General features: G+C 52.8%; 10 protein-coding genes across 10 annotated transcripts; 6 read left to right on the top strand and 4 right to left on the bottom strand.

Moving 5' to 3' along the window:
- Nucleotides 1-85: 85 nt before the first annotated feature.
- SCP_0506400 (hypothetical protein) lies at nt 86-2,281 on the bottom strand (the record flags this gene model as incomplete). The annotated part of the gene is made up of 2 exons (XM_027758697.1): nt 86-775; nt 824-2,281. The coding sequence occupies 2 exons, from the start codon at nt 2,279-2,281 to the stop codon at nt 86-88; spliced, it is 2,148 nt and encodes a 715-aa protein (XP_027614498.1).
- A 591-nt stretch (nt 2,282-2,872) lies between these two features.
- SCP_0506390 (hypothetical protein) lies at nt 2,873-3,085 on the top strand (the record flags this gene model as incomplete). The annotated part of the gene is made up of 1 exon (XM_027758696.1): nt 2,873-3,085. The coding sequence occupies one exon, from the start codon at nt 2,873-2,875 to the stop codon at nt 3,083-3,085; it is 213 nt and encodes a 70-aa protein (XP_027614497.1).
- Nucleotides 3,086-3,479: 394 nt separating this feature from the next.
- Nucleotides 3,480-4,305, bottom strand: SCP_0506380 (Glutathione S-transferase hmp2; the record flags this gene model as incomplete). The annotated part of the gene is made up of 4 exons (XM_027758695.1): nt 3,480-3,537; nt 3,597-3,697; nt 3,755-3,869; nt 3,932-4,305. 4 exons carry the CDS (start codon nt 4,303-4,305, stop codon nt 3,480-3,482), a joined length of 648 nt encoding a protein of 215 aa, XP_027614496.1.
- Nucleotides 4,306-6,514: 2,209 nt separating this feature from the next.
- Nucleotides 6,515-7,074, top strand: SCP_0506370 (hypothetical protein; the record flags this gene model as incomplete). Its single annotated transcript, XM_027758694.1, has 4 exons — nt 6,515-6,524; nt 6,575-6,599; nt 6,650-6,801; nt 6,863-7,074. 4 exons carry the CDS (start codon nt 6,515-6,517, stop codon nt 7,072-7,074), a joined length of 399 nt encoding a protein of 132 aa, XP_027614495.1.
- Nucleotides 7,075-11,929: 4,855 nt separating this feature from the next.
- Nucleotides 11,930-15,330, bottom strand: SCP_0506360 (hypothetical protein; the record flags this gene model as incomplete). The annotated part of the gene is made up of 12 exons (XM_027758693.1): nt 11,930-12,496; nt 12,550-12,625; nt 12,689-12,901; nt 12,958-13,463; nt 13,538-13,657; nt 13,783-13,945; nt 14,014-14,098; nt 14,194-14,274; nt 14,339-14,491; nt 14,562-14,688; nt 14,850-15,035; nt 15,274-15,330. The coding sequence occupies 12 exons, from the start codon at nt 15,328-15,330 to the stop codon at nt 11,930-11,932; spliced, it is 2,334 nt and encodes a 777-aa protein (XP_027614494.1).
- Nucleotides 15,331-17,272: 1,942 nt separating this feature from the next.
- SCP_0506350 (hypothetical protein) lies at nt 17,273-18,365 on the top strand (the record flags this gene model as incomplete). Its single annotated transcript, XM_027758692.1, has 5 exons — nt 17,273-17,335; nt 17,387-17,527; nt 17,782-17,879; nt 17,938-18,015; nt 18,071-18,365. The coding sequence occupies 5 exons, from the start codon at nt 17,273-17,275 to the stop codon at nt 18,363-18,365; spliced, it is 675 nt and encodes a 224-aa protein (XP_027614493.1).
- Nucleotides 18,366-19,462: 1,097 nt separating this feature from the next.
- Nucleotides 19,463-21,002, top strand: SCP_0506340 (hypothetical protein; the record flags this gene model as incomplete). The annotated part of the gene is made up of 7 exons (XM_027758691.1): nt 19,463-19,574; nt 19,629-19,749; nt 19,802-19,856; nt 19,906-20,073; nt 20,123-20,272; nt 20,326-20,448; nt 20,505-21,002. 7 exons carry the CDS (start codon nt 19,463-19,465, stop codon nt 21,000-21,002), a joined length of 1,227 nt encoding a protein of 408 aa, XP_027614492.1.
- Nucleotides 21,003-21,674: 672 nt separating this feature from the next.
- On the bottom strand, nt 21,675-24,345 carry SCP_0506330 (kinase-like protein; the record flags this gene model as incomplete). Its single annotated transcript, XM_027758690.1, has 3 exons — nt 21,675-22,679; nt 22,733-23,443; nt 23,500-24,345. 3 exons carry the CDS (start codon nt 24,343-24,345, stop codon nt 21,675-21,677), a joined length of 2,562 nt encoding a protein of 853 aa, XP_027614491.1.
- A 345-nt stretch (nt 24,346-24,690) lies between these two features.
- SCP_0506320 (Pre-mRNA-splicing factor syf2) lies at nt 24,691-25,889 on the top strand (the record flags this gene model as incomplete). The annotated part of the gene is made up of 6 exons (XM_027758689.1): nt 24,691-24,873; nt 24,929-25,178; nt 25,238-25,419; nt 25,476-25,606; nt 25,663-25,759; nt 25,821-25,889. The coding sequence occupies 6 exons, from the start codon at nt 24,691-24,693 to the stop codon at nt 25,887-25,889; spliced, it is 912 nt and encodes a 303-aa protein (XP_027614490.1).
- Nucleotides 25,890-26,196: 307 nt separating this feature from the next.
- On the top strand, nt 26,197-27,900 carry SCP_0506310 (predicted protein; the record flags this gene model as incomplete). Its single annotated transcript, XM_027758688.1, has 5 exons — nt 26,197-26,432; nt 26,489-26,598; nt 26,648-26,743; nt 26,793-26,873; nt 26,927-27,900. The coding sequence occupies 5 exons, from the start codon at nt 26,197-26,199 to the stop codon at nt 27,898-27,900; spliced, it is 1,497 nt and encodes a 498-aa protein (XP_027614489.1).
- Nucleotides 27,901-27,973: the final 73 nt, after the last annotated feature.

The raw sequence follows: 27,973 nt of genomic DNA, 5'->3' as shown, positions 1-27,973 counted from the left end.
AGTGAGCTGGTCACGCAGGTGCAAGCAGAACTTAGGCTTCGTGGGGTACGTTCCAGGGACCACCTGTATGGGCGAGGGGAACTGATTAGAGGGTAATCGAGCTAGGATATGAAGGAAAGAGAGGCCCGCCTGCCTGGCTCGGACGCACATCCAGGATCCACTCGACAACCTCTCTTCGCAAACCTTCTTCTATCCCAAGCGAGAACAGAGGCATTCGGCTAAACACGCTTTCTTCGCCGTACTTGTCTTCAATCTTTACCTTAATCGCTTCTTCCGGATTACCCGCATTCACTCCTGCTCTCCAAGCATGTACTTGTTCATCCGCCCCATTTCTTTCATCGTGCCCATCTTTAACTATCTCATCCGCCTGAGGTTCGGATGTTCTCTGGCCCTTAGCTCCGAGACGATCCTCTTCCCGTTGCTGTCTCTCCTTCTCCAACATGACTGTGATTCTCTGCTCGGCTGCATCCTCCGCTGAAATAGGCCCCCTCGGGATCATCTCGAATGGAGGAGGCGCAATAATCGGCACAGCTGCCAGGGCGTCAGTCCGACTGTGCGAACGCTGGCGAGTAGATCGCATGCCCCGCCGAGTTTGGACGGGTGTAGCGGGTGTAGCGGGAGCAGTAGGAATATAGTGGTGCTCGGGAGTATAGAAAGTTTTCAGGGTGCGGTTAGGCGACTTCCTACTACTTGCGAATGAACTGCTACCATCGTGGGGCGTGGAGTCTGACATTTCTGCTTCATCGTCGGCGTGTCCTCGCGGATCAAGGTTCTCCTGGGAAGTCGTCAAGTCAATGTCGCTGGAGAAACGCGTGACATTCACCTTCTCTTCTGCGTACATCGACGCCTCCGACATGAGCGACTCGGCCCGTCTGAGACTCGCAGGGACTTTCGCATAGGCACGATTCATGGACACGTTGGGCTCTTCTTGCCGAGGTTTGCTTTTGAGGCCTCCGCTATCCTTCCGCTTGAAAAACCGGGACTCCATGGACAGCCTGACTCGTTTGCGCCTGCGTTCCACTTGGCACTGGTCCGATTCCTCGGAGTGGGTATATGCGCATGATTTGCGCTTGTTGAGTGGGCTGCCGTTCACTTCCCCTGCAGTGGAGGCTCCACGAGTTGATAACTGACGCTTGAGGCCAAGAACGGGTCGCGAGCTTGCCTGAGACTCCGTTGACGTGGCTTCATTCTTCCTTTGCTCGCCAGGATTTGCTGGAGATGCTAGGCTGTCCACGTTGAGGTGTCTTCCTTCGGGGTCGCCAGCGTGAGCATGGGTATATGTGCGCTCAACAGTAGCGTCCATACTGCTCTGGTCTGCGGAGATGGGTTTGTCGCGATCAGAGTTTGCGTTGTAAGGCTGAGATTGACTGAGAGAGCAGGGACGAGACACGGACTGCGTAGAGCCAGACTGCGAAGTAGAGCCAGAGAAAATCAAACGAGAGACAATCGCTGATGAAGAAGTCCCAGAGGCCATTACGGATGTAGAATGTAGCACAGGACTAAATAGCGTAGACACAGCGTATGTTTCACCCGACCGATTGTCTGGATTGCCCAGAAGAATACTTGTTTCCGACGAAGGACCGTTCAAAGCACTAGTAGCGAGCGTATGGACATGGGTACCGGAGCCTGTCTCATTAGGACGATTGACTATGCGCTGTCGGAACTCAGCTTGCCGACGCTCCTGCTGTACAGCGAGTAGCATATCATTGACACGACAGAGGAAGGAGGGTTCTGATGGAGATGGTAAAGGAGAGCACATAGCCATATCGTCGCCCAAGGATTTGCACCCATCGACGTCTCCAGAACTTTGAACATTGATGGAGCCGTCAGAGATATATTCCCGGTGCACAGAGAAGCTAGAAGGAGACACAGTGGAGTTGGTTTGCTCCCTGCAAGCTTCGGACGTTCTCAAGCAAGGGTTGAGTCCATCATCCGAATCCGCAGAGAAGAAGTCGCCAGGTGAACCCACAGAGCCATCACCTTCGATCACGACAGGTCGGAAGCTGTAGCTTGAGATGTCCCCACCGTAGTCATTGTCCGGAGGTGTTACAGCAGTTGTGGGAGATGAGAACACTGGAGAACTTGAAGCGGGAACAAGGCCGTCCGATGATATTTCCTGACCAGTGTATGCGTCTGGTTCGCTGCCTTCATGGACAGATCCGAACTTCTTGCTACTAATAGTAGAATATGCGTCGTCTGAGTTTGCCGAAGGACTAGGCAACCTGGACGGCCGGTCTTCGTTGGGTAATTCAAACGGAAGATTGACAGGACTGAGAGTCATAAAGAAATTAAGTGTTTGTCAGAGATGCAGAGTAACGAGCCTATGAATACGGTAGACCCGCCGTTAGTATTGAATAAACAACTCCTCAAGGCCATGCACTGTTCCACGGACAGACTCACAGTTGAGTTGCACTCAGTGAAGTCAAATTACTTAAAGTTTGGCACCAGGATTGCGAGGAGAAACTCTGATACGAGAGGAAGAAAATTCCTGTCGGGAAGCTGTGCGTCACGGTGGTCGACTGATCAAACTTCATCAAAGCGTCTCTTCACTGGCGCCTCGGCCCTCCGGGCAAGCATATACCATCACAGAAAAGGCGCGGAACTTGTAATGCGATTATATCGAATGCCATTAGAATGGATCCTACATTCCAAATCAGGCAAGTCAAGAAGCATATACCGTGACATAAGTACACTATGCCCGCAGTGTCACGCAACAGTAAAAGTCCGGGATAGAATGGTGTGCAGTAAAGACAGACGGTGGTAGGCAGAGTCATGGGATGGGTAGAGGTTGTGGCGAAGTACGTATTCAGATATCAGAGTCCAACCGAGAACGAACGCGTCCTGTAACATTTTCACTTACTTATTCGCTGCCATGTCGCCGTTCCAGCAGCGCGCGACGCACCACATGTTCCGCAGCTGGCTGTTCAACGGGTATCGCCGCCTGTCGGGGCAGATGCCCTACTGGATCGTGCCCGCCCTCATCGGTGTGTCCCACCTTTTCCCGCTGTCGCCCGCGCTCACTCCACCCGTCTCTTCCGTTTTTGCATCTCGACCGCTGGCTGTGCGCTTGCGTGGAATGCGATAATACATCTATAATTTCCGTCGCGGGAGATGTGAGCCTTAAAGTCGTTAGCTGTCCAAGTTGACTACCTCCGTAATCACTGCCGACCCAGCTTGAAGTCCTCTCAGAGGATTTCGAAGAGACCTTGACGACTTGATAATGCTTTTTAATCGGCGGCCCGCTCTGTATATCAGGCCGGAAGACCCACAACACACACCTGCGACTACTAGCACGAATTAACAGCCGCGCAACACAGGCTGACCCACGCCCGAGACTATTTAATCGTGTAATAATGAATACTGGAGTGCTCATGAGTCACAGCGGACGTCTCTCTGAGGTCAAGCTTTTGCAGACAAAGGGATATAATACAGTTGTACACGACCTGCGACCTACCATACTCATTCACGAACCGTGACGCTTATTCGCCGTCCTTGAGGGCAAGCCAGGACGGGCGGGAGCTGATTTCCTTCCACCACCTGGAGACAAATGTCAACGCATTCGCGAGGGGTTTGAGAGGCGTGAGGAAGAGACGCACCTAAGGACATTCGGCCGGCTGGGGTCCTCGAGGACGTCAACACCCGCGAGCTTGAGCGCAGGGCCGTACGGGACGTGGAAGAGGTCCGCGAGCGTGAGCTCCTGGGAAGTCAGTGTGGGTCAAAATTGCCAAAAAAGAGAAGAGGGCGGAAGACTCACGTCGCCTGCGAGGTACTTCGACTTGGAAAGGATGACGTCGTATACGTCGAGCTTGGACTTGAGCGACGCGACGTAGTCCGCGACGAGTTTCTCGTCGGTGACGCCGCCGCCGCGCCTGTGGGAAGAGGGTCAGCAGCAGTTAGCTCGCGCGGCGGGTGGTAAGAGAAGAGCACTCACGGCTTGAACACACGCTCCGCGGCGATCCCATGCGCAAACGGTTCAAAGTTCGTCAGCTCGATGCTCGCGGCCTGCTCGAACTTCGCCAAGGCGTGCAAGTCGGTGAGCGGCGGCAAGAGCTTCTCGCCCTGAGCAGCGTACTTGACCGCGATGTAGCGGGCGATGGCGCGAGACTCATATAGGGTGAAGCCGTCGTCGTCGACGATGTACGGCACCTGGCCGAAAGGTTGCACGGCGGTGTACGCGGCGGCCTTGTGTTCGCCCTTGGAGAGGTCGACGAGAACGAGCTCGTAAGGCACATTTTTCTCTTTCAGCACCATCGCGGCGCGACGTGTGCAGGCGCTAAGAGGGGAGCCGTGCAGTTTCAGGACCATCGTTGCGTGCGGTGAGACAAGAATGCTGGTGCAAGTGCGAGTGCGAGTGGGCCGATGGTAGTAAAGCGCAGGATTCTGCGATAGGATAGAGTTGTATAGCACGCTGTTTTATAGGTGCGGAAGGGAATCGCGTCATCTAAATTATTGTGACGAGCGTGAGGAGGAGAATAGTCATCCTGGCGCGCGAAGAGACGCGGGTGCATCAGCAAAAGTGTCCAAACTGCACCAGGCAGGGTTTGTAAGCAGGGGGGTCAGATTGCGTCGCGATGCAGGGAGCTGTTAAAGGCAAGCGAAGTGGTGTGAGTTTGTAAGTCAAAGTCCCCCGGACATAGGTATGCATATCCCGGGAGAGCCCTGTTGGGTATGTATACGCACTATGGGCCCGAGAAGTGGTGAACAGCAACAGTTTCGTCGGTGAAAATCCACATTCACTGGATATCTCAGGCATTGATTCGGGAATTTTGGGCCTGTTGAAATGTGTAGTAAATTTCGCTATCCTGTAGATCGCCTGCCCAGTGAGATTCACCAGTGTGAACAAGCGCCGATAACTTCCAGGTTCAACGTCTTCCTTCCTGGTGATTTCTCAGCACGTCGATTCAGTCGAGACTACTCGGTCTGCCCTGCCCTGAAGGAACATTTCTTGAGTTTGTTAGCACACTTATAGATGCTATCTCTTTTCTTTTTTGGAGGAGTGTTGCCTGAGAAGGCTCGACACTGCGTGCAGACGAACAAGGTTCGTTCACGAGGTCCACTGGATGCGGGGATTTCACCCGGGGTACTCCACCAAAAGGAAAAAATGCTACTTACGCACGCCCGCCGCCCGGTGGGCGGGCAGTGTGGGGCTCGATCTTCCGTCGTCGCTCCGGCCGTAGTTGGCGCTCGGGAGGATCTATACCCACTAGAACCTTTGAGTGAGTCCAGTCTTCGGGTAGGCTTTTTTCGTCGTTGAGGGTGTTGCTCCATGTGGAGAGGACCGAGGATTTTGGGATGGATCGTACATTGGGGTGTAGGGTGGCCATACGTTGGTCAAGTTGTAATCGGAGGTTGACCGCTGTGTACCATCGTCATGTAATTTCATTTGTGGAGTGTTTGTTTTCGTCATTTCGATCACCGATACGTCTTTCGCAGCGGATCTTCCAGATTAAGTGTGCTGCCTCTGAGACAAGAATCCGGAAGAGTCTGTTTGCGCCGGTTCCGTTGTTCTCTTATCCCTTGGTATGCGAGGCGTTGGGTGAGTGTGGAGAGTTTTGCTCCTGTTAGGTCGAAGTGGGCGGGTACTGTGAATCTGCGGCTGCCCGAGCACGCCTAGGGCCATCCGCTCGCAGTCGCAGTGGGTGGTATCTACTCGGCTGCCTCTCAGACGAGAGCTTGCATTGGGCTGCCAGGGTAGTTCGCGAATGTGCCAACCTTTGTGTCTTATGTGCTGGGACATATTACGCTCTATCTTGAGCGGCGTGGCACGTTGGAGGCTCGGGTGAACGAGATCGGGAGGACCTCCACTCCCTCTCCTCGTTCACAAAGTCTGAGCAGTGCCGCGCCCTTGCATGCGAAATTGGACCGCCGCATGCTCGCGGGGCAATCAGTCTGCCAACAGGCGTGTCGCAGATGGAACTCCGATACCTCGCCGCGCCAATCATAGGCCGTGGTAACGGCTGCAACGGTGAACCTCCGGAAACTGGCAGTGAGATGTCTATTTAGAAGTGGAGAAGCGCCGTATTTTTGTGACAATGGGTGTTTTCAGTTCAAACGGAGATCCCGTTTCTGCGACATGTAGGGAAGGCATGACCGCCTGTTTTGGGATAATGCCCTCAAGTTACGGGGGGTAGTGCGGCGGTGCAGTGTGCTCTTAAGTAGCGATGGACGGATTTCCTTGACCTTCTACCGCTCTTCCACTTGAAACGTCGCCGATCCTTTCGCGCAGAAAATCAAGGACGACCCCGGGAGCGAGGAGCAGCAGGGCAAGAATCTTGTCGACGCCGCTCTCGCGGCGGGCGTCGCGTGCTTTGTGTGGAGCACGCTCCCGAGCTCGCGCAAGATCTCCGGCGGGCGGCTCGTCTCGCGGATCTATGAGGGTGCGTCCGTCCGCAGCTGGTATGTGTGCTGCTGCTGCTGACGCGCTCCGTACGCAGGGAAGTGCCAGGTGGACGAGTACATCTAGGAGAGGGGCCTCCCGGCGACGTTCCTGTATACAGGCAACTTCTACGAAAACATGGTGTACCGTGCGCACATGCGGTACGACCCCGAGGCGGACGTGGTGGAGTTCCGCCAGCCGGTGGTCAAGGAGGACACGAAGCGTGCGTCCATTGTGCCCGTGTGCAAGTGCGTGTGCTGACGGGTGCGGAAGTCGCGATGCTGATGTGGAGAAGGACCTCGCGGGGGTGACGAAGGCGGTGCTGGACCAGTACGAGGCGCGGCCGGAGCTGCACCACGAGTACCTGTACTACGTGAGCAACGCCCGGGTGTCGCCGAAGGAGATCGTCGCGGCAGTGACCAAGGGTGCGTGGTCCGCCTTTCCCATCCCGCCCCGCCTCTCGCATCCGCTGACGGTGTGGCGCAGTGACGGGCAAGCGCGCGGCGTACGTGACGCTGGCGACGATGGGGGTGCCGGACCGCGACATCATGTTCCGGCTGTACAATGAGATGGGCATGTATGGCGGGAAGGAGATCCCGGACGAGAACGTCCTCGCGCTCGGCGTGGAATTGCACTCTGTCGAGGACTTCATTCGTGAGCGGCTCGCGCCGCACCTCGGGCTGCCTGTCGTCGGCTAGAGCTGCGCATACCCGGGACGGCGACAATCTAGGAGCAAGGGTATTCTGTGTATGTAGTGTTTGGAAAAATGTATTTTAGGATCAAAATGGCGGACTGCCAGAAACGCGATTCGAGCTGTGTGGGTTTTGCGGACGCGTGGTCACGTGAGCGTGATCATTTGCCTCTCACCCTGCCAGCTGTAGGCTGTGAGCTCTGTGTAGGCAGCTTACGTTGAACTCCTTCCAAGCTCTATCATCTACTAGAACAATCAGAGATGTATCGAACTTTAGGATAGCTATTCGAACTCACGTCCGAACACTCCCGCATGTTGGATCATTGTGCTCTGAAACATTCGACCGAAATGCCTCTCCAGCAGGATAGAAGCGATCCTTGCGTGTCGTGTCCACGTATCCCACCGCTTGAATTTCATTTGGCAGTTCCGTGAGACTGATTTACTACTGCTACCACTGTGATGTCGATGTCGTGTTCCAGGTGCGGTCACCTCTTTGAGTTGAGAGCGGTTATCCGTCAACATCACAGTTCATCTAACATCCTCCTGTAGTGCCTGTATATCAGCGTCAAAGATGGAGATGGAAGTTCATGCAATCGCAGAATCATCGCACAGCACTGTATATATTCCCTACAGTTGTATCGCAATTTGAACTCACGTCCATTCTCACGGGTAACATCAGGATGTACGAAGGCTCCATTCAGAAGTTCGGGATCTTTCCCGGGAGATTCCATCTCTACCCCTGATGTGTTATGGACATCTTTACAAGTGTTCCTACATACCTACCTCAGGACCGTTGCCCTATCCCAAGGAGACCCGAGAACGCCGAGAGCAAATTCGCATCGGTCAGGTCAAGACTCCGAAATGGAATCATCTCCACAGCCCGTGCACTTGGGGTGAACTTAAGGCACCTGTCTATCCCTGCCTTGTCGATCCCCCTGCCTGCCCGCTTCAGAAATGGGAGAGCTAGATACTTACGGAAGTCTGTTCATCGGACTCCTGATTGCTGCGAGGTACGTGTCAGACCTTGCCTCCACGTCTGATGCTGAAGTCCCTGAAATTATACCTTAAGTCTGTATGGCATAACAAATATCCAGTCTGCCATGTATTTTCACTGGTACCCGCGCGACTGTGTGCGGAACAAGCTGTCCGTGTGTTGGCTATGGTGTGTTTCGTTCGACGTTCACGGCACCTCTTCCTGGGTATATCTCACATTCTCGACGGCACGTATTAGGCTGCTAGACACGGCGCACCTTGCCTTCTACGCACACATGGTGTATCATTATCTGGTGAATGACTACTCCGACCCATTAGCGCGTCTTTATACTGTCTGGAGCTTCAAGGCACGTGTCAGCTCGATATGTGTCTCAAATGCACCTACCGCGACTCTAACCCGCTCTGACTGTAGGCGGAGATCGTAACACAGGTATGACGACAAACCCGGGCACTGATTCACATGCTCTACTTTGCTGATAGCTTCGCCTACATAGGCGATACTCACGATATCCGTCGAGACGTAAGTACCTATCTTCATATATACTGAGGATTCGGTCTGCGGACTGGAAACTATGTCTAGGTTATACGCTATCCGGATCTTCGTCTGTGCGTGGGTGCATCCTTCCTTTGCCACGCCCTGCAGCTGATAATCATGATTCTTTACACGACGTGTCATTCAAGTGGCTGCTCTTGTTGATACCATCGAGACTAAGGGCCCTCTGGTGCGTATAATCATGCCCTTATTAGTGGTAAGTTGTTCGACGCGTTTTCCTGCATTTGTAGCTTCGTGAATGACAGGATGACATTGTTAGGGAGTATCCGTACTGATAGCATACGGTCGGTTTCCTGCCATCCGGACGAGATACTGGAACTGAGTACTATCCTGGCTCAACAGGTGCATCGGCAGGTCGGTAACAGTCTCGTCATGGTATTTCTTCCATTTATCTTGCAGGAACTGGCTAGTGCTCAGTTACGAGATGTGAGTCGCACGCGCTAGTGCCCCGAGTCGACCTGCTTATCATTGCCTAAGAATGCAATTCGACACCTGGGCCGTTACCTTCTCAGCTCGATATCATGTACGCGCATCTCTGATTAAACCTCTTCTCGAGTCGCTGTCACTTCACTTTGTCCTGATTCGCCTTCCAGTGGGTCACCTATATGCCTCTCAGCGTTGCAGCCGCTGTAGACGTTGTCATCGCTGCATCATTGTGTTACCTCTTGAGTTACTGCAGGACGGGCTATTACTCGTGCGTGGTTTGGACGTGCGTCTGCAGTCCCGATGGATTCACCGTAGAATGGCACAGGATGGACTGCTCTATCAACCGGTTGATGCTATACACGGTAAACACAGGCATGATCACAGCGTATGCCACCCTTCCAACCTCTGGCAGCCGATGACTCCACTTTGACACGATAATTATTTAAGGATTTGCGCGATAATAAGTATCATATTGGTGAGCCTCCTCTCCTCGCATCATCATCTAGCGGCATTCTCATCCCTTGTTCGTGGAAGACTGCAACCCTACCGGAGAAGTTTGGCGTGCCGCTCTCTGTCGACTTCGTGCTCGGAAAGCGTGCGTCGCGCAGTGTCAGTCTAGCAAATCGCTCGTTGTTAATGTCTGTCACCCCCATGTCGTCCCCCAGTCTATGTCAACTGTTTCTTAGCGATGTAAGTGTCGTTCGGTCTGCGAGACATTGCTCCATTACTTCAGGCGGGTATCGACTGTTGACAATAACAGGCTCAACGCGCGCAGCACCCTGCATACTGGAGAGACTAGAGAGACCTTGGACGTAAGCATTATCTTCACTGAAGTGCAGTGTGCAGTGTGTCGTCTAACATCTGGTTCACTCTACCATTGCTCGCTTCTTCGCGCAAAGCCATCATTCACAAGTGGACTTGAGGTTTCTTCGCCTAGGAGTCACCCTGCGTCCCCTTCGGCGGGAGAGCGTCTCAACCTTTTCTCGGTTGGATGTATTCTTCACGACTGATGATGAGCGACCACGCTGTTTGTTACCACAACTGGTAGCGCAAGGGGCGCTCGGCGCGTAGTTCATTAACGTCCCGGACACCAGAAACTGGGGGAGGGCTCTGGAGAACTCTGCCGTGTAGCAATGACTAATCTGTCTGCAAGCGCGTTATACGGGCGACGCAGTCCATGCGATGCGTGCTGTGGCGGGACAGGGATATGACGTCATATATTACTATGAGCACTCGCCCTGTTCAAGGAGTGCCTGTGCAGGAAGTTGCTGCCTTCATTGTGATGATCCCTCTTTACGACGACAAACTAACTTTCTCGTATAGTTCAACCGCTGTATCTTACACCAAGCCACTATCTTTTTTAATTAATCATGGCCTATCTCCTACATGGCGTTCCGCTGGGTCTGGCAGTGACTGGACGTTAAATGATCGCGTGCAAGACGTCGATGCGGCAGCTTTTTTCGGTACCACGAACTTCCCTCCTCCTGCAGTAGACGCTCGAATTTTGAACAGACTCGAGAAAGGTGGGGGTCCACTTCCTGTCCCGAACTCCACCGAATTGAACCCCGATGATTGCGCAGCTTTTCTATTCTCCTTGTTGGGATATGATGAACCAGATCGTATCATTTATCTGTGTAGATAGATCGACTTCCTGAGGTGTGGGCGAACTGTAGATGCTAAGCCTGATATTTCTGTGATGAACAACCAGATGACCATCTCCTGCTTATACAGAACAGGAAGGTGGGCGGTTGCACTATCTTGCTGCTATGTGCTTCACTAACCATTCATCAAGCACTGGATGTTCGTAAACCTCGACTTATCGCTGGCGTCGTTGCAGCGATTGCTGTAAACAACATCCGGCGCAGACACGGCGGGACACCAGTCCTCAACAAGCAACTCTTCCCAGGAAACACTCTGATGAGTAGCGCCGCTTATTTCTACAATGTTCCTGTCACCCAAGAATATGTCGACGCGTGGTTGTCCAAGCCCAGTACTTGAGATCGTGTTGCAGAGGTTCGTACCTCCGGTGTCCGAGCTCGTTTACTACAAGAGCACGGGTATGATACCCTTGGCCAACAGGTGTGCCGTTTGGGCTCTCTTGTGGTATTTAAGTGTTCCTTTTCTAAGTTCGTGTTATTATCTCACTGTTCATTCAGGGCTTTAAACTACAATTGAAAGAAAAAGTAACAGATTTCAAATCCCAAGGAGTTCGAATGTATCTGTGTTCTCCGAATACAATCAACAAATTGAACAATGATTTGGGTAAGTATACTGCGTGTAACAACAATCGTGAGAGCTATCCACTACAACATTGAATAACGCAGGACAAGTGAGGACGATGTGTGAGTTGATGGTTGGCGAGAGTTGGCTACTACTGTGTAACTGTCTTACCATGTACGGTCGTTCTCTGGTGCACAGGCAGTGGGGTTGGCATAGGTTGTTACTAGGAATGAATATTTGCTGACCAGTGGGTGCAAATTTGCTGTGGTATATGAGATCCTATTCGGAAAATGTCAACCAGGAGAATCAGCGGTGTAGTCAGACCTCACAAATGCACTCGCATGTGCGATATATGTTCCCTTTGTTGTTGAAACATTTAATTTTTGTAGTTTTAGCTCAGATAGCTGTACACTGCGGAGCTTCGCGCAGGTGTCACTCAACCTATCCGGAATACCGAATCGATATTTAGTATGGAGTTACTTTTCCGGTTAGCAGTGTTCACCTTGAACTTCATGGTAGACCGCTGTTCTGCTGCGCAGTCTTAATGTCATGGCATCAAGGTAGATATAACTTAATGGGTTGAGGATCAATGTGCACGGCGACGTCGACTAGCAACTCACGCATCCATCGACACACTTCCTCAACAATTATACGCAGCGGCCAACAGATACTAGTCGGGTACGTCGAAAGTCGTCCGCACAATATGGTCCGCCTTCCTACCCGTCGGCTTTACGAACCCCATGTAGTCCAGCTCGTGCAGCGCGCGGATGAAGCGGGCCTGCACCTCCACCCTCCACTTCTCCTCGTCCTCACCCTGGTCGTCGTCCTCTCCTTCATCGTCCTCTCCTTCATCGTCCTCTTCCCCACCCCCATCCATCTCCATCTCCGCCGCCCGCTCCTTACCTTTTCCCTTCTCATTCCTGGGCCGATCCTCCGCCCGACGGTGCATGCGCCACAGTTGCCTGCGCTGCTCCTCCAGGACGACAGCGAAGGCCTGGAACCAGTCGTATACGTTCACCATACGTCCTGCCTCTGCGCACCTGTGGAAGAGGATGCTCGTGTCCGGGAGCTCCCACAGCGCACGGGTGGCGCCTTCCCCATCGATAGTGATCGTTTCCTCAAGCACGTCGCCCTGAAGTGAGTTCGGCGTGCGGAAGAGCTCTGCGTGTGCGTCGGCAAAGGCATATGGGTGGAGGAGGGCCGAGATGATTGTGGCACGCGGCGCGGGGTTGATGAGCTGAAAGAATCGAGATTAGTGACGGGCGGAAGCAGTCTCATATGATGATGCACCTCTGCGGGGAAAGGTGTTGAACCCATGTACCATACATCCCATAGTGGATACTCTTCTAGCCTCACGAGGCGCGCCCTGGGGGTGTCATGTCATGTCAATAAATCGAGCCATACAAAACTGAATTGACAAAGGTCGTACTCCAGGTACTCCACCAACCACTCACTCACGCCCACGGAGAGCTGTGCAGTTCTGGAAGGGACATCTGCTACATCGTCAGGCAGCTGTGTGAGCGCGGCCTCCAACCGTGTGCACACGGCTTGCGCCTCGAGCTCATGCTTCTCGTCTTCGACTCCTGTGAAGAGTGCGAGAAGGGCCTGCAATACGATACGGAGCTTTCGCGAGGAGAGTTTCCTGTGAGATACGATGTGGTCAGCAGGTACAATAACATGAGAAGACAGCAGTCGCACCCGATAGCAGCCGTGAGATACCTCACTTCCCTCCCGGCGCGACCTCTCAGCACAGCACACATCAGGTCGAGCGTTTCCAACCCGTCCTTGGCGCCCATCCCGTTTCGCGCACCTATTTCGTGAACTGGTCGTTCTGGCTCCTTTCCCTTGAAGCCATTCACTACGCCAGGCACCCCTGCACCGCCGCCGTCAGCTGCTAGCGCGCGCTGCACGGCCATCATCGCCGCGAACGCATGGCGGAGCCTGCGGGCGGCACGGCGAAAAGTGACGTGAGCGGCGGAGACGGCAGCGAGAAGCGCGGAGGCATTGGCGCTGATATTTTGGGAATTTGGCGAACCAAACGGCACATTCGGATCTGTGTTTGGGACAAGACTATGGGCGCGCAGCCGTGTATAGAGCGCGAACAGAAACGGACGAGACGCGGGGGACTGGAGTGCTTCGTCCCTCATTGCAGGTTGATGCGTGAGGAGAGCGAGGGGCTCTGTAAAGTGCTTCATGTGGGCGAGCTATTGGAATAATGTCAGAAATAGATGGGCGAACGAACGAACGAACTGGTAGACAGAAAATAGAAGGAATGTACCTGGAGCACGGTCAACAGGAAGTCAACCCCACCACCGTATCGCTGGAGGAATTGCAGCAGATACTTCAGCACCGAGGGGCCAAGCATAACATCTGGTTCAAAAGCTGGGTCAAAGAATGTCTATATACCGCATCAACCGGGAGCGTGCGTGATGGGAGTGTCAAAACAGAACGAATGCGTTGAAGGGGAACATGGACTGATCAGCGTCGCATAACTGTGCCTCATAGCTCAGACATGGGACGCACTTTGGAGAGGACCTTGGCGACGACAGCAGGCCCAGATGGTGCGGTGAAATGATGGACATGGAGAAGAGCGCGCGTCACGCGGGGATAGTTCTGCAGTGCGGCGGTCGAAGAGAGCCCAGAAAGCAGCAGGATGAAGACGAGCGGGAGTTTCGGGACATGGAGGCTAGTTGGCGAGGGACATAGTCGACAAGGAGGATCAGTCGTTGAAGTCAGTGCACACAACGAACGTACCTGCAGATCTCAAAGACATCCTGAACGACCGCTGGAGTGAATTGCTCGAAGTCGTGCAGAAAGATTACCAAAGGCTGTTTTTCGTCTGCAGCGGTTAAGCCAGCACAACATGGAAGGTCAGATACCCAGGTATACCGGAAATACCAACTCGAGTGCAGGAACAACAAAAGTGAAACCCACCAAGCGAAGCGTACCACACCTCTAACAGACTGATATCATACCCTGCGAGTGCTGCTGCAGGTCGTCTCATTCGAGGACCGCCTAGAATCAATAGGATTTCATCAAACAATCGATACTCCGTTATGACTATAATTAGCTGACATACTTGAAGGCACGAACCCGCCCACGAGAGCGCGCATTGCCGCAAGAAGGGACGTGCATTCGGCCGGATGTAGGTGCGAACGAAGGGCAGGAGACTCGCTGGGCGCAAAAGAGGTGATGCGATGGAGAATTGAGTTGTACAGGGATGGTGTACCACCTATACGTGACAATGATAGTTTCGATCGTCAGGGAGAAAGCTCACAGACGAGCGAGAAAAGAAAGGGCACCTGAAAGCGTGATAACAGGCAGCTCCGGATATGGCAGCCCAGGAAGGACGTTTGCGCCGCTGTGTGCGGCGTGCACGCATACGGCGATATCGCTAGCGAGCGGAGCATGGATTGATTTCACGGTTTTCTGTGAGTTAAGGCCACACAAGAAGTAAATTATGCACAAGGGGACGATGGTTTGTCAAAAAATGGGTCGTGGAGCCGTTCGAGACAAGTGGTCAATGGATATCAGGGAAAAGCAGGCTCGACATGTAAGCAAAAGTGCATACTGGAAAATGATGAACCCACATTTATTCTGTTTAAGCAACGCTTCCATGCTCTCTCGCACGCTTTCTCGCGCAGAGAGGCACCAGAGGGGAGGTCTCGCCAGTCCCATTGGAAGGCGGATGTAGATTCGGAGACTGGGCGAGAAGTGCCTGAGATTTGGGCGAAGGTATTTTGAAGATCAATGGCAGGAGGAATGTTTATGCAGCTCTAAGTTCAAGTAAGGCGAGATAGAGGGCGAGACAAGTAGGTCAAGCAAGGCCACAATGTCCCAAGTCAAGTATTAAGATTCATCGTGGTAAAAAGATGATCACACTCCAGACTCGGCATGTGTAAACAAGACAGGAATCAATGTGACGTATCTAAGTCGATACCCACGTCCTCGCGACTAAACGACAGAGACTGTGGCCTTGCCTGAGCTGCCAGCGGTCAGGAAGGGTGAACACACCTTCGTGAGATCGTCCAGTTGTCGATCCAAATCATAAAATTGGGCATTGCCGTCCATTTGGTTGTATATGCAGACACTCTGCCACGATCAGGACGGAGGTGATGTATTCAGCGCCGGATTGAGTTGACAACTGGCTCGAACTATTATTCAGCGTAATACAATATGCTGACCCTGTTGTCATTTCAGCGTCGTCCGCTCACCTTCAAACGAATAGTAGTCCTGAAATGAGAGAAAAATCGGCAGTGCTGGAGAGGGTGGCCAGTCTAGTACTTTTCCGTCTCCCGAAACGGAACGCGATCGAGGACGCGCCCCACGTGACACCTTACGCGTCTTTAATCGAGGTTAATAGTATTTATTTACCAAGTCTAATCGAACGCGCTGTGCTAACGACCTAAAGCGGCCGTTCCGCGCTGACTCCGGTCGGCGCCGTACCCTGCCTGCTTCCGTTGCGAGCAGCGATACTCAGACCTGACAGGGGAGGGCACTCTCGCTCTGACTTTCATCAGGCTGCCCACTAGGTGAGACTCCGGTCGTGCAACATCCTTCCTCTGAGTCTGACGTTCATCTGACGGCCCGCTAGCCTCTCTTCGAGCGACCCACCATCCCACCTCTAGTACATTATGTGTAGATAGCCTGTCTCTCAGGAAAAACGGGTCAAACCCGAATGTAATTCTTGTTTGGAGGCTCCTCGGTGGGCAGCAGCCACCGAGGAGGCCTGCGCCCGGCTACATCTTGTGCCGCGATCCCTTCAGAGCACCCGGAGATTAGAGCATAATATTAAAGCAATATACTTACTAGTTGCACTTCTACCAAGTCTCCCCACGAACAGACACTATTTGGGCTTCACGATATGCTGGACGAACGACATTTTGCAATCCCGGAGCGATTGGCATTATGGTCAAGGTTATGGTCAAGAACAGGGATCCCTTCGTGGCTTTCTACCATACATATCGTAATCAAAATCGGAAGCTTATGAATGGATCCTGTCACTATCGTTCTTGACCCCTTTGGTTGTAGAATAGATGGTGGTATCTGGGAAGTTAGGCCGACAGCCCTCGACAGCGCTGTCGGAGGTACCGTCCTTCCCTTGCAACTTCACCCCTGCGACAAGTCACGCAATAGTAATAATTCTACCGAAGGGTCTTCAATCGTCTTCATACTGAAACGCGATCGCCTAGGTCGTTCACGTTACCGCAAGCACACGAGGCTCGCACGCTCCCGGCGAGGATTATTGGGAGTGAACGACGCGTAGCCTGACTTCTGAGATCTGAAGCGCGTCACTTGAACGAGTCCATATTCCTGAAGGCTCCGGCGCACGTTCGGGTGCGACGTCCATGCAATCGTGTGCCTTCACCTGCCGCCTCGATCCCGCATGAACTTCAGTTTACAGAAGTTAGGCGAGCCTCTGCCAAGCAGTAGTTCATGGCGAAGACTGAAAGTGATCCTGCGTGAGGTGCGTATCGCCGGAATGCCCAATACCCTAGGTTTGCAATCAATATTTGAAGATGTCAATGAAAGGGGACGGTGTACCACAGGCTATCAATTCGTTCCGCGGCATTGTGTCCATGAAGGTAGCGAATGAGGCCTGATAAAGTCCTGAGCGCACAAAACACATGAGCATTTAAAGCGTGCATATTGTAGATGATGCGAACAACACAAATTGATACCGAGGGAGAAAATCGAACTCCAGCAGCAGCTGGAAGACATATCTTGACTCTGGCCGTGCAAACTTACGCACTCGGGAGTTCCGTGTATGCCTGAGATTTATTCGACAGGACCTGCCGCACGACGCGGAAACTGGGAAAGAAATCTGCCAGCTATATGCGGACATCCATCAACGAATTTTGAATGTCCGCAAAAGCTATTTGTATGGCGCCAGCTCTCTTGTTTTTCAACTACGACAACACACTCCCCGTTGCCAATCCACTCGCTCCCCAGCGCGTCCTTTCGCTCTTTCAGCACCACATTCCTTTCGTTGTCGTCAAAGAAACTGCTCAAAATGTTCGCTTCCGCACTTCTCGCCGCTCTTGCTATCGTTCCCTCGGCTCTCGCCAATGTCTACGTGCGTGTCTTCTCATCCACGCAGAATCTTCGTTTGACAAGTATTTTTCAGATCACTGAGCCCATTGCAACCACCTCCTGGCCCGCTGGCCAGCAGCAGACTATCACCTGGCAGGATAGCGGGGACTACCCGTCTCTGACACAGTTCGGCACCGCGTCGGTGGGCATCTTTGTTGGGAACGCCCTTGTCCAGGTGTGTACAAGGTTTCGTTCTTGTTTCGTATCTATCACTACGCCGTGATTGAAGTGTCAACGTCGGTGGGAGAGTTTGTGCATTTGACATTGCGTTTTACGCGTAACCGCCGGAGTGGTCGCTGATTTCGTTTGGCGCTCGTCCTCGTTGGTGCCTGAAAATTGCATGTCGCAATCTAGGCCTCGTTCTTCGTAATACGGTTATGTCTACTTAGAATTGAACGAACTGACTTTTTTTTCTGCCTTCCACTGTAGACGCAAGTGCAGCAGATCGTCGCTAGTGTCAATGTGTCGTCGACTACTTCGATCGTCTTCACCCCCGACCCGACCATAGGCCCCGAATCGAATGAATAGTACGTATCCTCATGTTCTGCCATATATGGTGTATTTCTTGACCGCCGCTGTCCACAGCTTCATCCGCTTCCAGTCGCTTAGCCTCCTCCAGAACGGTACGAACTACCCTGAGGAGGCCTTCTCCGCCAAGTTCGCGTAAGTGTTACTGCCCCCTTGCACAATCGTGAGCATGCTCTAATGTTTTGCGTAGGCTGAGCGGCATGAGTGGCCAATTCGATGCGGCGGAGTCGTCCGAGATCAGCGGCCAGTCCACTGCCCCCATTGGCCCGACTACTGCCGCGTCTGCCTCGTCCACCGCGGTCGCCGTTACGTCCAGCACTCCGTCTGCGACATCGTCCAAGGCCAGCAGCGCGAGCTCGGGCTCGCACTCGGCATCCGCAACCGCCACGAGCAGCAAGTCCAACGGCGCTAGCATCGTCGGCGTTAGCCCTGTCTCAGGCGCTGCCGGTCTCGCCGTCGCAGTTTTCGCCGCGATGTTCTTCTGAACTTGGCCCTTCCATATTTGTTCTTTCTCTTCCGGGTGGGTTAGTTATCTTCTCCAACTTTGTCACTTGTCGGTCTGCGCGTTCTGATCTATGGTTGAACCCCTTGGTGTTTGGTCGGTTTATCGTGGTAGTTTATATCCTCCCCTTTGCGCAGTCGCGGGACGTGTCTCTGACCCAAGCTCCTCTGCCTCGCTCATATATATGCTCCGCCTAGCAGTTGCTCTTCATGAAACCTACATATGCATGCTTGCTCACGACGTATATACGACGCCGGCGATGGTACTTAGCTTACACTCATTAATACACGTCCTTCGACCGATACTCGTGCGCCAGGTCCTAATTTTAGTAATTCGTTCATTGACGGTCACGCTTTCCAGGTCAGACTCTGAACGTAACGGCGCACGACATGCGCGATGCGTCATCGATTCATCGTCAAGAAGCTACCAGCTTCATGTGCGAGCTTCGATGTTATCTGTTCGACAGTACGCCTGCCAGCAGCTTGCAGTACACTAAAATGCTACTAAGGAGCGCGGCATCCTCCTACGTTTCGGCAGACTCTTCTCTTCTTCTGCACCTAACGGCTGACCTTTGGCGAATCTAGCAAAGTGTATCATGGTGAGTGTGTCTCCAGTAGGAAAGAAGATTGAGTTGCAGATCTCAGGTTTGTTCAATTGTGGGACTTATAATGACGTCACACCCTCGCCATCTAGATTGAGGCCACCTTAAGGCATATCGGGGCCTCGTTGGTCGTGCGTGCCAGAAACGTTCTTTGTGATGGCTGGCGGGCACAGGCGAAAGCGGAACAAAGGCGTACGCATATCGGTGGCCCAAGCACCAACGAAAATCGACGGTCACCACGGAGACGCCACTGCCAGTGGTTGCAGCGCCTCGCGGCCAGAACTTCATTGGCGTTGTGCATAAAAAACGCGGCAGGGTGAGTGGCATGCCTTTGGAAGTTCCATCAATGACGCCACGACAGATGTCCAAGCACAATAGGGTGCGGAAAGGGTATAAATATGCAAGTTCAGAATCTCACACTCATTGGCCACAGTCACCGACCTTGCCTTACACCTTGAGCATCAGTTCGCATCCACAACATGTCGAGGCCCAGGTCTGTAGCTGCTCCAGCAATTCTCCAGTCGTCCACCTTGTGGGACAGTCTGCGTTCCTACGGCACTTGCTTCCTGTCGGAGACGTTGGACTTCCGCAGTACGTCGCTAATGTGATGCATCGGTCGCTTCGTGCTAATGCGTTGAACTACAGCTCTATGTACAGCCCCTTTCGACGGAACCGTCCTCACCCCCGCTCTCGCATGGGAGGCTATAAAGAGGGAAGACTATCGCGGTTGCTTTGATGATGCTTTGCAAGAATTGATGGCGGAGTCGTGAGTCACCGATACAAATCATCAGGAAAGCTAACATTCACTATTTGGTCAGAAGCTCTAAAGTAGGCTCATATCAGGACCTCACGGCAAGGCTCCTGAAGTTATATGTAAATATCGCTCTTGTCCTCTTTTTGCACCTCACTGACTGCGGGGCAGGTGTTTCATCTCGGGATAACAATTATGCAATGTGTGCCAGACAGGGACCATTACACTTTCATCGACCCTTTCTTCTCAGATAACACCGATATGATCATACAAGAGGCCACGGAGTTGATTCAAATCTTTACATCGAGGGGTTTTGACAGCACTAACATCGTTATCTCAGTAAGTTCAACCAGTCCTGCCACGGCAGATTACTGCATGGTTCTTGCAGATACCTGCTACGAAAGAAGGTCTAATTGCTGCGAAGATGCTCCACGACCAGTATGGCATACGCACCAATATGGTCATGGTATCGAGTCTGTTGCATGCAATAATCTCTGGCGACACCGGAGCGGCTGCAGTTACATACGATTTTCAAGCGGTTGGCGATCATTTACTGTTCGGGACTGACCACGACGCTGACATGCATGAAAGCTTCGTCAACTGTGTCCCGTCCAGTGTGATCAAGAGGCGGAGGTGATCGCAGCTATCAGAAACACCGGTGCACTCTTCCAGCTCCATTGTAAACCAAAGCTCGTAGTCACCGGCTTGAATCACGTACGTACCCTCGCACATAGTTCAATTTCCTTCGTGGATAACCGCGTCGGACGCAGATCAAGCAATTGCGGAGCATGGCCGGACCCTTCACATGCTGTCTAGGGGATGCAATAGCAACCGAAGCACTGTCAACTACATCCCCAGCGGACTACTGCTCCCTCAACCCTGCCGAACTTCAAGCACCAAAAGAGACTGTTGGCATACTTGGGCGGGACGCTCAGTCATCTGGGCGCCAACTCATGTCTCTGCTGCCCACTGACATGTGCGCCCTGGCCCAGAAGGCTTTTGTCTCCGGCATGACACCCATGAAAATATGCTTGCAACAGGTGAGAATAGTGCTGACGGAGGAATTTCTAAGGCACCAGAGGCGGAGGCTGGCACAGGCCAACAGGCCTAAAGGTGATGACGATCACCCGCGAATGCTGAGTTCTGATGCACATTGCTCTGAACGACGCTCACGGGATTCGACGACAAAATCTGAGTGCGGACCGCGCAAGTCTAAAGGTAAAGACGCCCTACGCAAAGTGACTTTCGCGATTGGAACCAAAGACTAGCAAAACCCGAGTTTCAAATCTTCGCATAGACGCCTACTACAGAGTTGCGTCTCTCCCAGGGTATGCGATTATTTAAGCATAGGCATGTATACGGTAGAGGTTGTATGAGTTCACTAATTTCTCCTGTGGATACGGTTGAATGGAATGTCTTTTGGTCCGTTCGTTCTGGCGATCGAGTCTTCGCCCTCTACCTGCGTCAGATTCAAAGTCTCTGTTCACAATTGGGAGGGTGAGAATATTGGAAAGACGAGATAGGCAGCGACTGAGGCTGCGCGCGGTTGCGATGTCACGTACTTATCCTAATCTCACCTTGAGCGCCCAAAACGCAGGCCACGGTCGCTCTACCCGCCCAGTGTGGAACGTGTATATGAGAGAATAGTCCTCATTGCATCTACGGTCTAGCTCAGGTTTGAGCTCTTTCGTATGTGGTATGAAAAATTGGCATATAGGGTGAACGTGGCTCGGAGAAGTACGTGCGAGCAGGTAATTGGCAGGCAAGGTGGAATTTTACAGGGACGGACAAGAATGATGACATAACGATAGTGAATAAGATACTTCAAGCAGATTTCGGTAGTGAGATAGGTCTATATGACACAGAGGTGTCGATCGAGGAACGGGGTGCAGCAGTTGCACCTGAAACGACCTTAAGACTATCGGGGAAGCACCAGCCAGTCAATGGCGAATCAGCTGCTTGACTCTATGGAAGAAGCCTTTGAGACTGAGCCGAGCACTGGCAGGCCTGGCCTTGGCATCTTCGTCACTAACGCACTTGATCGCAGCCCGAACAGTGCGCTGGTAGTCCATTGTGGTCAATAGTGCAAGGGTGATCTGATGCTCGAACGCCCAGGTCAGCGTCTGAGGTGCCTGGTAGGAAACATCAAACACGACAGTGGGATTAGCGGCAGGACGACGATGAGGCTTGGCTGAAGTCCTGAACACCTTGCGCAGATTGCGCACACCTGAACGTCGACGAAGGGAATGGGCAGCGGGAACTGGCAAAGTAGGCAGCATCATCATGTCCACGATGGGCGGTGCATCCATTGAATCCGGAGGTGGCAGATGAGATCTCGAAGGATCATGACAAAGTAGTGCCAAGGGAGGTATGACGTCGCTGACACCTGGCAATGCAAGATCTGCAGATAGACAGAGTGTAGGGAGACAAGTGACGGGCGGACTCGGGACTACACTCCGCACCACTGGGAACGATTTTTCGTGGAATCCTTTTTCTGGGAGGTCCTCTTCGCCATGCAGCGGACCTGGAGCCTGCAGTCTAACCATATCCAAAGCCTCCCTGTTATGGCCATCCTCAAGAATACCTTGCCCGTCGTCTCCTTGATAACTTCCCGTGCACACCATAGAGTAATAATCGGAGTCATCCTCGTCGAGCACTGGTGGTTCGTACTCATTCGTCCAAGGAATGTCTGACAGAGCGGCGGCTTCGTCGAACATGCGTCTAACAGTACCCGGCATTGGCTTCCATTCAGCTCCTCCCGGTGCATCTTCGGGTGTTAAGTCGAGGGTGGTGTCGTCGTCGTCCACGGACACCAAGGAGTGCTCGGGAAAAGGAGGATGCTGCAATGCTGCGATCTCGTCCCAGAGGTCATGCAATGGGTCAAAGAATGGATGCTTTTCGACTTCAGGCCCGTTAAGACGATCATCTGGGTCATGAGCGAGCATCTTTCCACCACATCAGCAGTCGCAGTAAGTCACCGAGGCAAACGAATACTCACAGCTGCAACAAAGGCTGCGAGGTCTCCAGCGAGACCGAGCTGGTCTTCCGGGGCTGTATTCGGGGTATCTCCATCGCTGAGCCTCTCCCATGCGTCGTTGGCTTCATCCAATTGGGGTGGTTTCCCAGTGGCTAGTTGGCGCAGCATGATGCCGAGACTCCAGTAGTCTACTCTCTCGTCGTACTCGAGCACTTCGTCCGGGTCATACCGGGGGTAGCTTCCCAGCAACTCAGGAGCGGCATACTGAGGAGTGTAAGAAACAGACTCGTGCGGCAGTACGACGATGGAACGGTAGCGCCTAGGCTGATAGTCGCCCGAACTACGACTCAGAGAAGATGAAGTCCACACGGACGAAGCGGTTGAAGACGATGCAACGCAGGTGCCGTCAGGGTCTTTCAGAAGCGGTAAGGACTTAGCAGAACCTAAGTCAGTGATGACTGCATGTCCAGCGGAGGACACCATCACGTTTGTCGGCTTCAGGTCTTGATGGACGATCCCCCGAGAGTGCAGAAATGCCAGGCCTAGAACGAGCTCTGCTGAGAGTAGACGGAGAGTGTGCAGCGCTTCGTCGTGAGGGAGAGTAATTGAACGAGATGAAGTGAACGCGACAGGCAGAGATACCGAGACAGACAAGAGCGGAGGTGTCGTTGGCCAGCGCAGACGCAGCTGGTAGAGGATGTCTGGGTGGGAGAGTGGCACAGGGTGGTAATCCTGTTTCGAGTCTACGTAAATCATGACAAATTAATAGATATGATATCGCGACGCACCATCACGATAAAGACATGCGCAGTATTCTGCATGCTACAAAAGGTCCTCTGCACGAATTCCAATCCTAACGGCCGATGCTTGCCAACCTCTTCTAGTTCATCTTCTCTAGCAATAGTAGCCAGCAATCCGATCTCGTGTCGTAGATCATGCACATCGAAGTCAGACATCGTACTCTTCTGTAATACTTTCACCGCGAACACGCTCGTCCCAGCATCCGGAGTTGGCGCTGGGTGTTCGGCCAGAAGGACCTTTCCAGAAGCACCACTGCCAAGAGTTCCTAGGAATGTGAGAGATGAAAGAGGGATAGTAGAAGACCATCTATTTTGACAGAGATGTTCAGACACAGAGACTACCTGGCGGACTGGCGCATCAGACAGCAACGGCAGAGAGTCGAGTAAGTCTGCACGAGGAAGTAATAGCGGCTGAGATACAAAGGAGAGGAGCCGGCTGTCCGTATCGAATTTTGAGTCAAGCATTGCGCTCCAAGACTTGGAAGTGCTGACGAAGGTGCGGTCCTCAGCGCATGACAATTCAGCTTTCTCATATGAGGTGGAAGCAAGAAGACGAGAAGATGAAAGAGAAAAATGAACATCAAGAGGGCCCTGCGCGGAGCAGTAGGACGAGTCATAATTAACTGCGCTTATGGCTTCAACAGCACCAGTGGAAGATATCTGGTGACGAACGTCACTGGCTGGAGCCAAGGAAGGGGAAGACATTGATGGAAAACCTGTCACGGAAGTAGAAGCATTGTACACAGCAGAACAAGAGTTGTATCTTTTGCCGTCGACGATGTATGCTTGAGCTTCTTCGTACCAGTAGTCCGTTGCACTAGGTAGCAAGAGCATACAGGATTCGTTGACAGCCTCGAAAGTCATCGATAAGAGACCAGATTAAAGAGAGATACAGAGAATAGAATGTCTGATATTATGCCTGTATATCCCCTACTCAGCAGCATGAGAACGAGAGATTCAGAGTCAGCCTTGAAATCAGAGACACGTAAGAGAGAAATTCGAACATAGGTACTTGCCTAATCCGGGTTCTACGTAAGCAACACTGTTTTGTGGCGCCAAAGCGCCTATTCGCGCCTTTCCGCCTCAAGTTGACTCCCCATTAACCATCACCCATCACCCATCACCCTACAGTCTCAGGCTCAGGCCCTCATCTATACCTGACACGATCTGTAGTTAATTATGTCCGCAGGGCCTTCAGCGGCAGTTAATGTGCTTCACGACCTCGCAGAAGCCGCGGAAGAATTTGTCGAGAAGATGACAAGCACGGAGGATGAGGCCGAGACAGAGGGGAACAAGGAGGGTGAAGGCAAGATGACTGTGGAGGAGCGTAAGGCGAAGATGGACCAGCTGCGGAAGAAGATGGTGTGTTGTCTCACCTTTGAGTTCCATCTGGCACTCCCCGCTGACTTCATGGCAGCGCTCTTCAGCTCTTGCGAACCGTGCATCCGTTATAGAAGAAAGCACGAAAGCAAAAGTTACTGCGAGAGAAGCTGCCCGGCTGGAGAGACAACGGAAGTTGGCGGAGATTTTGCGTACGAAAGCTGACGCGGAGGAGCGGGGCGAAGACGTTGAGCGGCAGAAGAACTGGGAGTGGACGATAGAGGAGAATGATGAATGGGAGAAGAAGAAAGCACGGAAGGCAAGACGTGCAGACTATGAATTTCATGGTGCGTTGACTATACGCAGTGGCTTCCGTATGCGGCTGATTGTAAGCTACTGTCATCAGATGATGCTCATGCTGCTCGACGGCGATATAAGAAAGACTTGGACCTGATCAAGCCTGATTTGGTTGCCTACAACAAGCAGAAGGAGATTGCGATGGGTCTGGCACCTGGCACGCTAGTAAAGTCTAGCAACGGCCCATCGTCTCTGAATGATTTCGACCCGAAAGCTGGTTCGTCAATGCAGGTATGCTCAACGTGGTCCAGTGGTTGTTTTCCAGCTGCTCACTCCCGTCCCTTCAGTTGGTACCGACCAGTCAGCAACAACAACTTGCTGCAGAATATCTTTATCGTGATGCGAACAGCCTTCTTTATGCGGACAACAAACCGAGCGAAGAGGCTATTGACAGAGTGGTCGGCAAGATCAATCGAGAGTGCGCATTCTATAATTTCTCTATACCTTGGTCTAAAACTTGTGTAACATCTTCAGTATCGACAAGAAGAGCAAGTTTTCCAGGAAGCGGCTCAACGAAGACGAGGGCGATATCACATACATCAACGAGAGGAACCGGGTATTCAACAAAAAGGTACGGGCTTTGCTTCACTCATTATACTTGTCGATGTTCTGACCACCTTACTGCATTGTAGATTGCCCGATACTACGACAAGTACACTGCAGAGATCCGTGCAAGTTTCGAACGTGGAACGGCACTATGAGGTCTCGTGCTTGAGGTGTATTTGCTCACTTCCGTCTCATGTCATTGTATCTATTGTAAATACGGACGCTAATGCATACTATGTATCACTGTATCACTGTCATCATATATGGCGCATGCATGATGTGGAGGTGGAAAAAATATCGATTCGAACGGATGTGGGCGCTTGTGAGCCACTTGTGTGTGCCGCTCGTATACACGCGCGCTGTCGTGTAACATTACGACCGATTCCTTCCGTATTGTCAAATCATCGACAGACTTACTCATCAATTGCCCGCCATTGCGATTCCAGGCTAACAGCGAGCAAGATGTCTCCCACCGAGCATGGCAATGCAGCCCCAGCCCCCAACCTAAAACCAAAGGCCAAGGAGAAAGAGAAGAAGGCGAAGGTTGTGAACAAGCCGCAGAGCGATCGTTTGAAGACCGTAGTCCGCCGGCTGCCTCCCAATCTGCCCGAAGATGTGTTCTGGCAGAGCGTACAGAAGTGGGTTACAGATGACACCGTCCAGTGGAAGGTGTACTATCAGGGGAAGTTCAAGAAACGGTGAGCGACTCGTAGCATCAGAGATGAATCCCGTCTGAAAGAGTGAGTGAGGCCAGGCTAAACAAGGAGAACATTCCATCGCGCGCATACATCACCTTCAAGGATGAAGAGATTCTCGGGGAGTTTAGCCGAGAGTACGACGGGCATATGTTCAGAGACAAAGCTGGTGCGTCGGGTAACCTCATGATCACTCGAGGGTCTTCATCGTACTTCAGGAAATGAGTCAATTGCTGTGGTGGAGTTTGCGCCTTACCAGAAGATACCAGCGGAGAAGAAGAAAGCGGATAGCAGGCTTGCCACCATTGAGAAGGGTTCGTATAATCCATGACATTCTGATTCTACTTCCTGAATCTCAAGCAGACGAGGATTACATTTCATTCCTGGAGTCTCTGAAGGACAGCTCCACCAAGCCCTTCGATGCGGAGAACCTGGATACGCTCAGTAAGATTGATTCGTACTATCCTCCCAGTGTGCAACCTGACTGCCTTCTCTAGTTGCTGCAGCCCAGCCGCCGCCACCGCCGACTACTACTCCGCTACTGGAAGCTTTGAAGGCCGAGAAGTCGGCGCAGAAAGACAAGGAAGCCATTGTCCGCAATCACCCTCATTATAAAGATCAGGCCGGTCCCACCGGACATAGTGCGGGGAAGAAGGAAGATGCGAAAAAGAAGGGCGAAATGCCGGCACAGAAACCTGCGGAGTCACAAACGAGTAAGAAGGCCGCAAAGAAAGCTGCAAAGGCTGCACATCAGCATCAGCAACAGCAGGGTCAGCCTGGTGCACCCAGTGTGAATGCGCCTGCCAAGGCCGCCGCTACTGGTGCACCTGCTAAGCAACCAGCCGGTTCAACACAACCCAAGGCTCCGCGTCCTCCTCGCGAGCGCCAACAGCACAAGCTATCCCCGTCTAACCCTACAGCGACTGCTGTCGGAGACCCTCCCACAACGGCGTCCGCAGATGCTCCTGCAGCGCAAAGCGACACGCCTGTGCAGCCGGCACCCGCCCGGAGGACACGTCCCATGCTCGGGCTCGCCTCACGCCAGTTCGAGGCTGCCCTGAGTGAGGCGGGCGTTGGGCCTGGTGAGCGTAAGTCTAAGAGAGAGAGGGAAAAGGGGCGTGCCCTGCCAGACGAAGGCGCCGCTGCTGCCTCCGGAACTACTCCGAGCAGTAGTAATATGGATACCTCTCCTAAGAGGAAAGGGAGGGCTGAGAAGCGGCCTGCAGTGCCTAATGCTGCCCTGCTCCCTCAGATATCCCGCGCTCCTCTCGTAACTTCTGCGGCGCCTGCACCAGCTCCGTTCATCTTGCAGCGAGACGGTCAGCAACAGCCGCCGAAGATCCTTACGCGACCGGGCGATGGGCAGCTGGATGATTCTGGCCTTCCGCAGGAGGATAGCGGCGCTGTGCGAGGGGGGCCGCGCCCTCGGGGCAGAGGCAGAGGTCGAGGTGGGATGAGGGGATCTGGATAGCGAGCTGGAGATGGTGCAGTGCCTGCTCACGCGCAGACAAGGTACTAATGGCAACTGACAACCATACACTTAT

Source organism: Sparassis crispa (genome assembly GCF_003851025.1).
Source record: "Sparassis crispa DNA, contig_000004F, whole genome shotgun sequence".
Classification (NCBI taxonomy): Eukaryota; Fungi; Basidiomycota; class Agaricomycetes; order Polyporales; family Sparassidaceae; genus Sparassis; species Sparassis crispa.
Note: the sequence above shows the minus strand (reverse complement) of the source record. Positions and strands in the feature narration are given on the sequence as shown.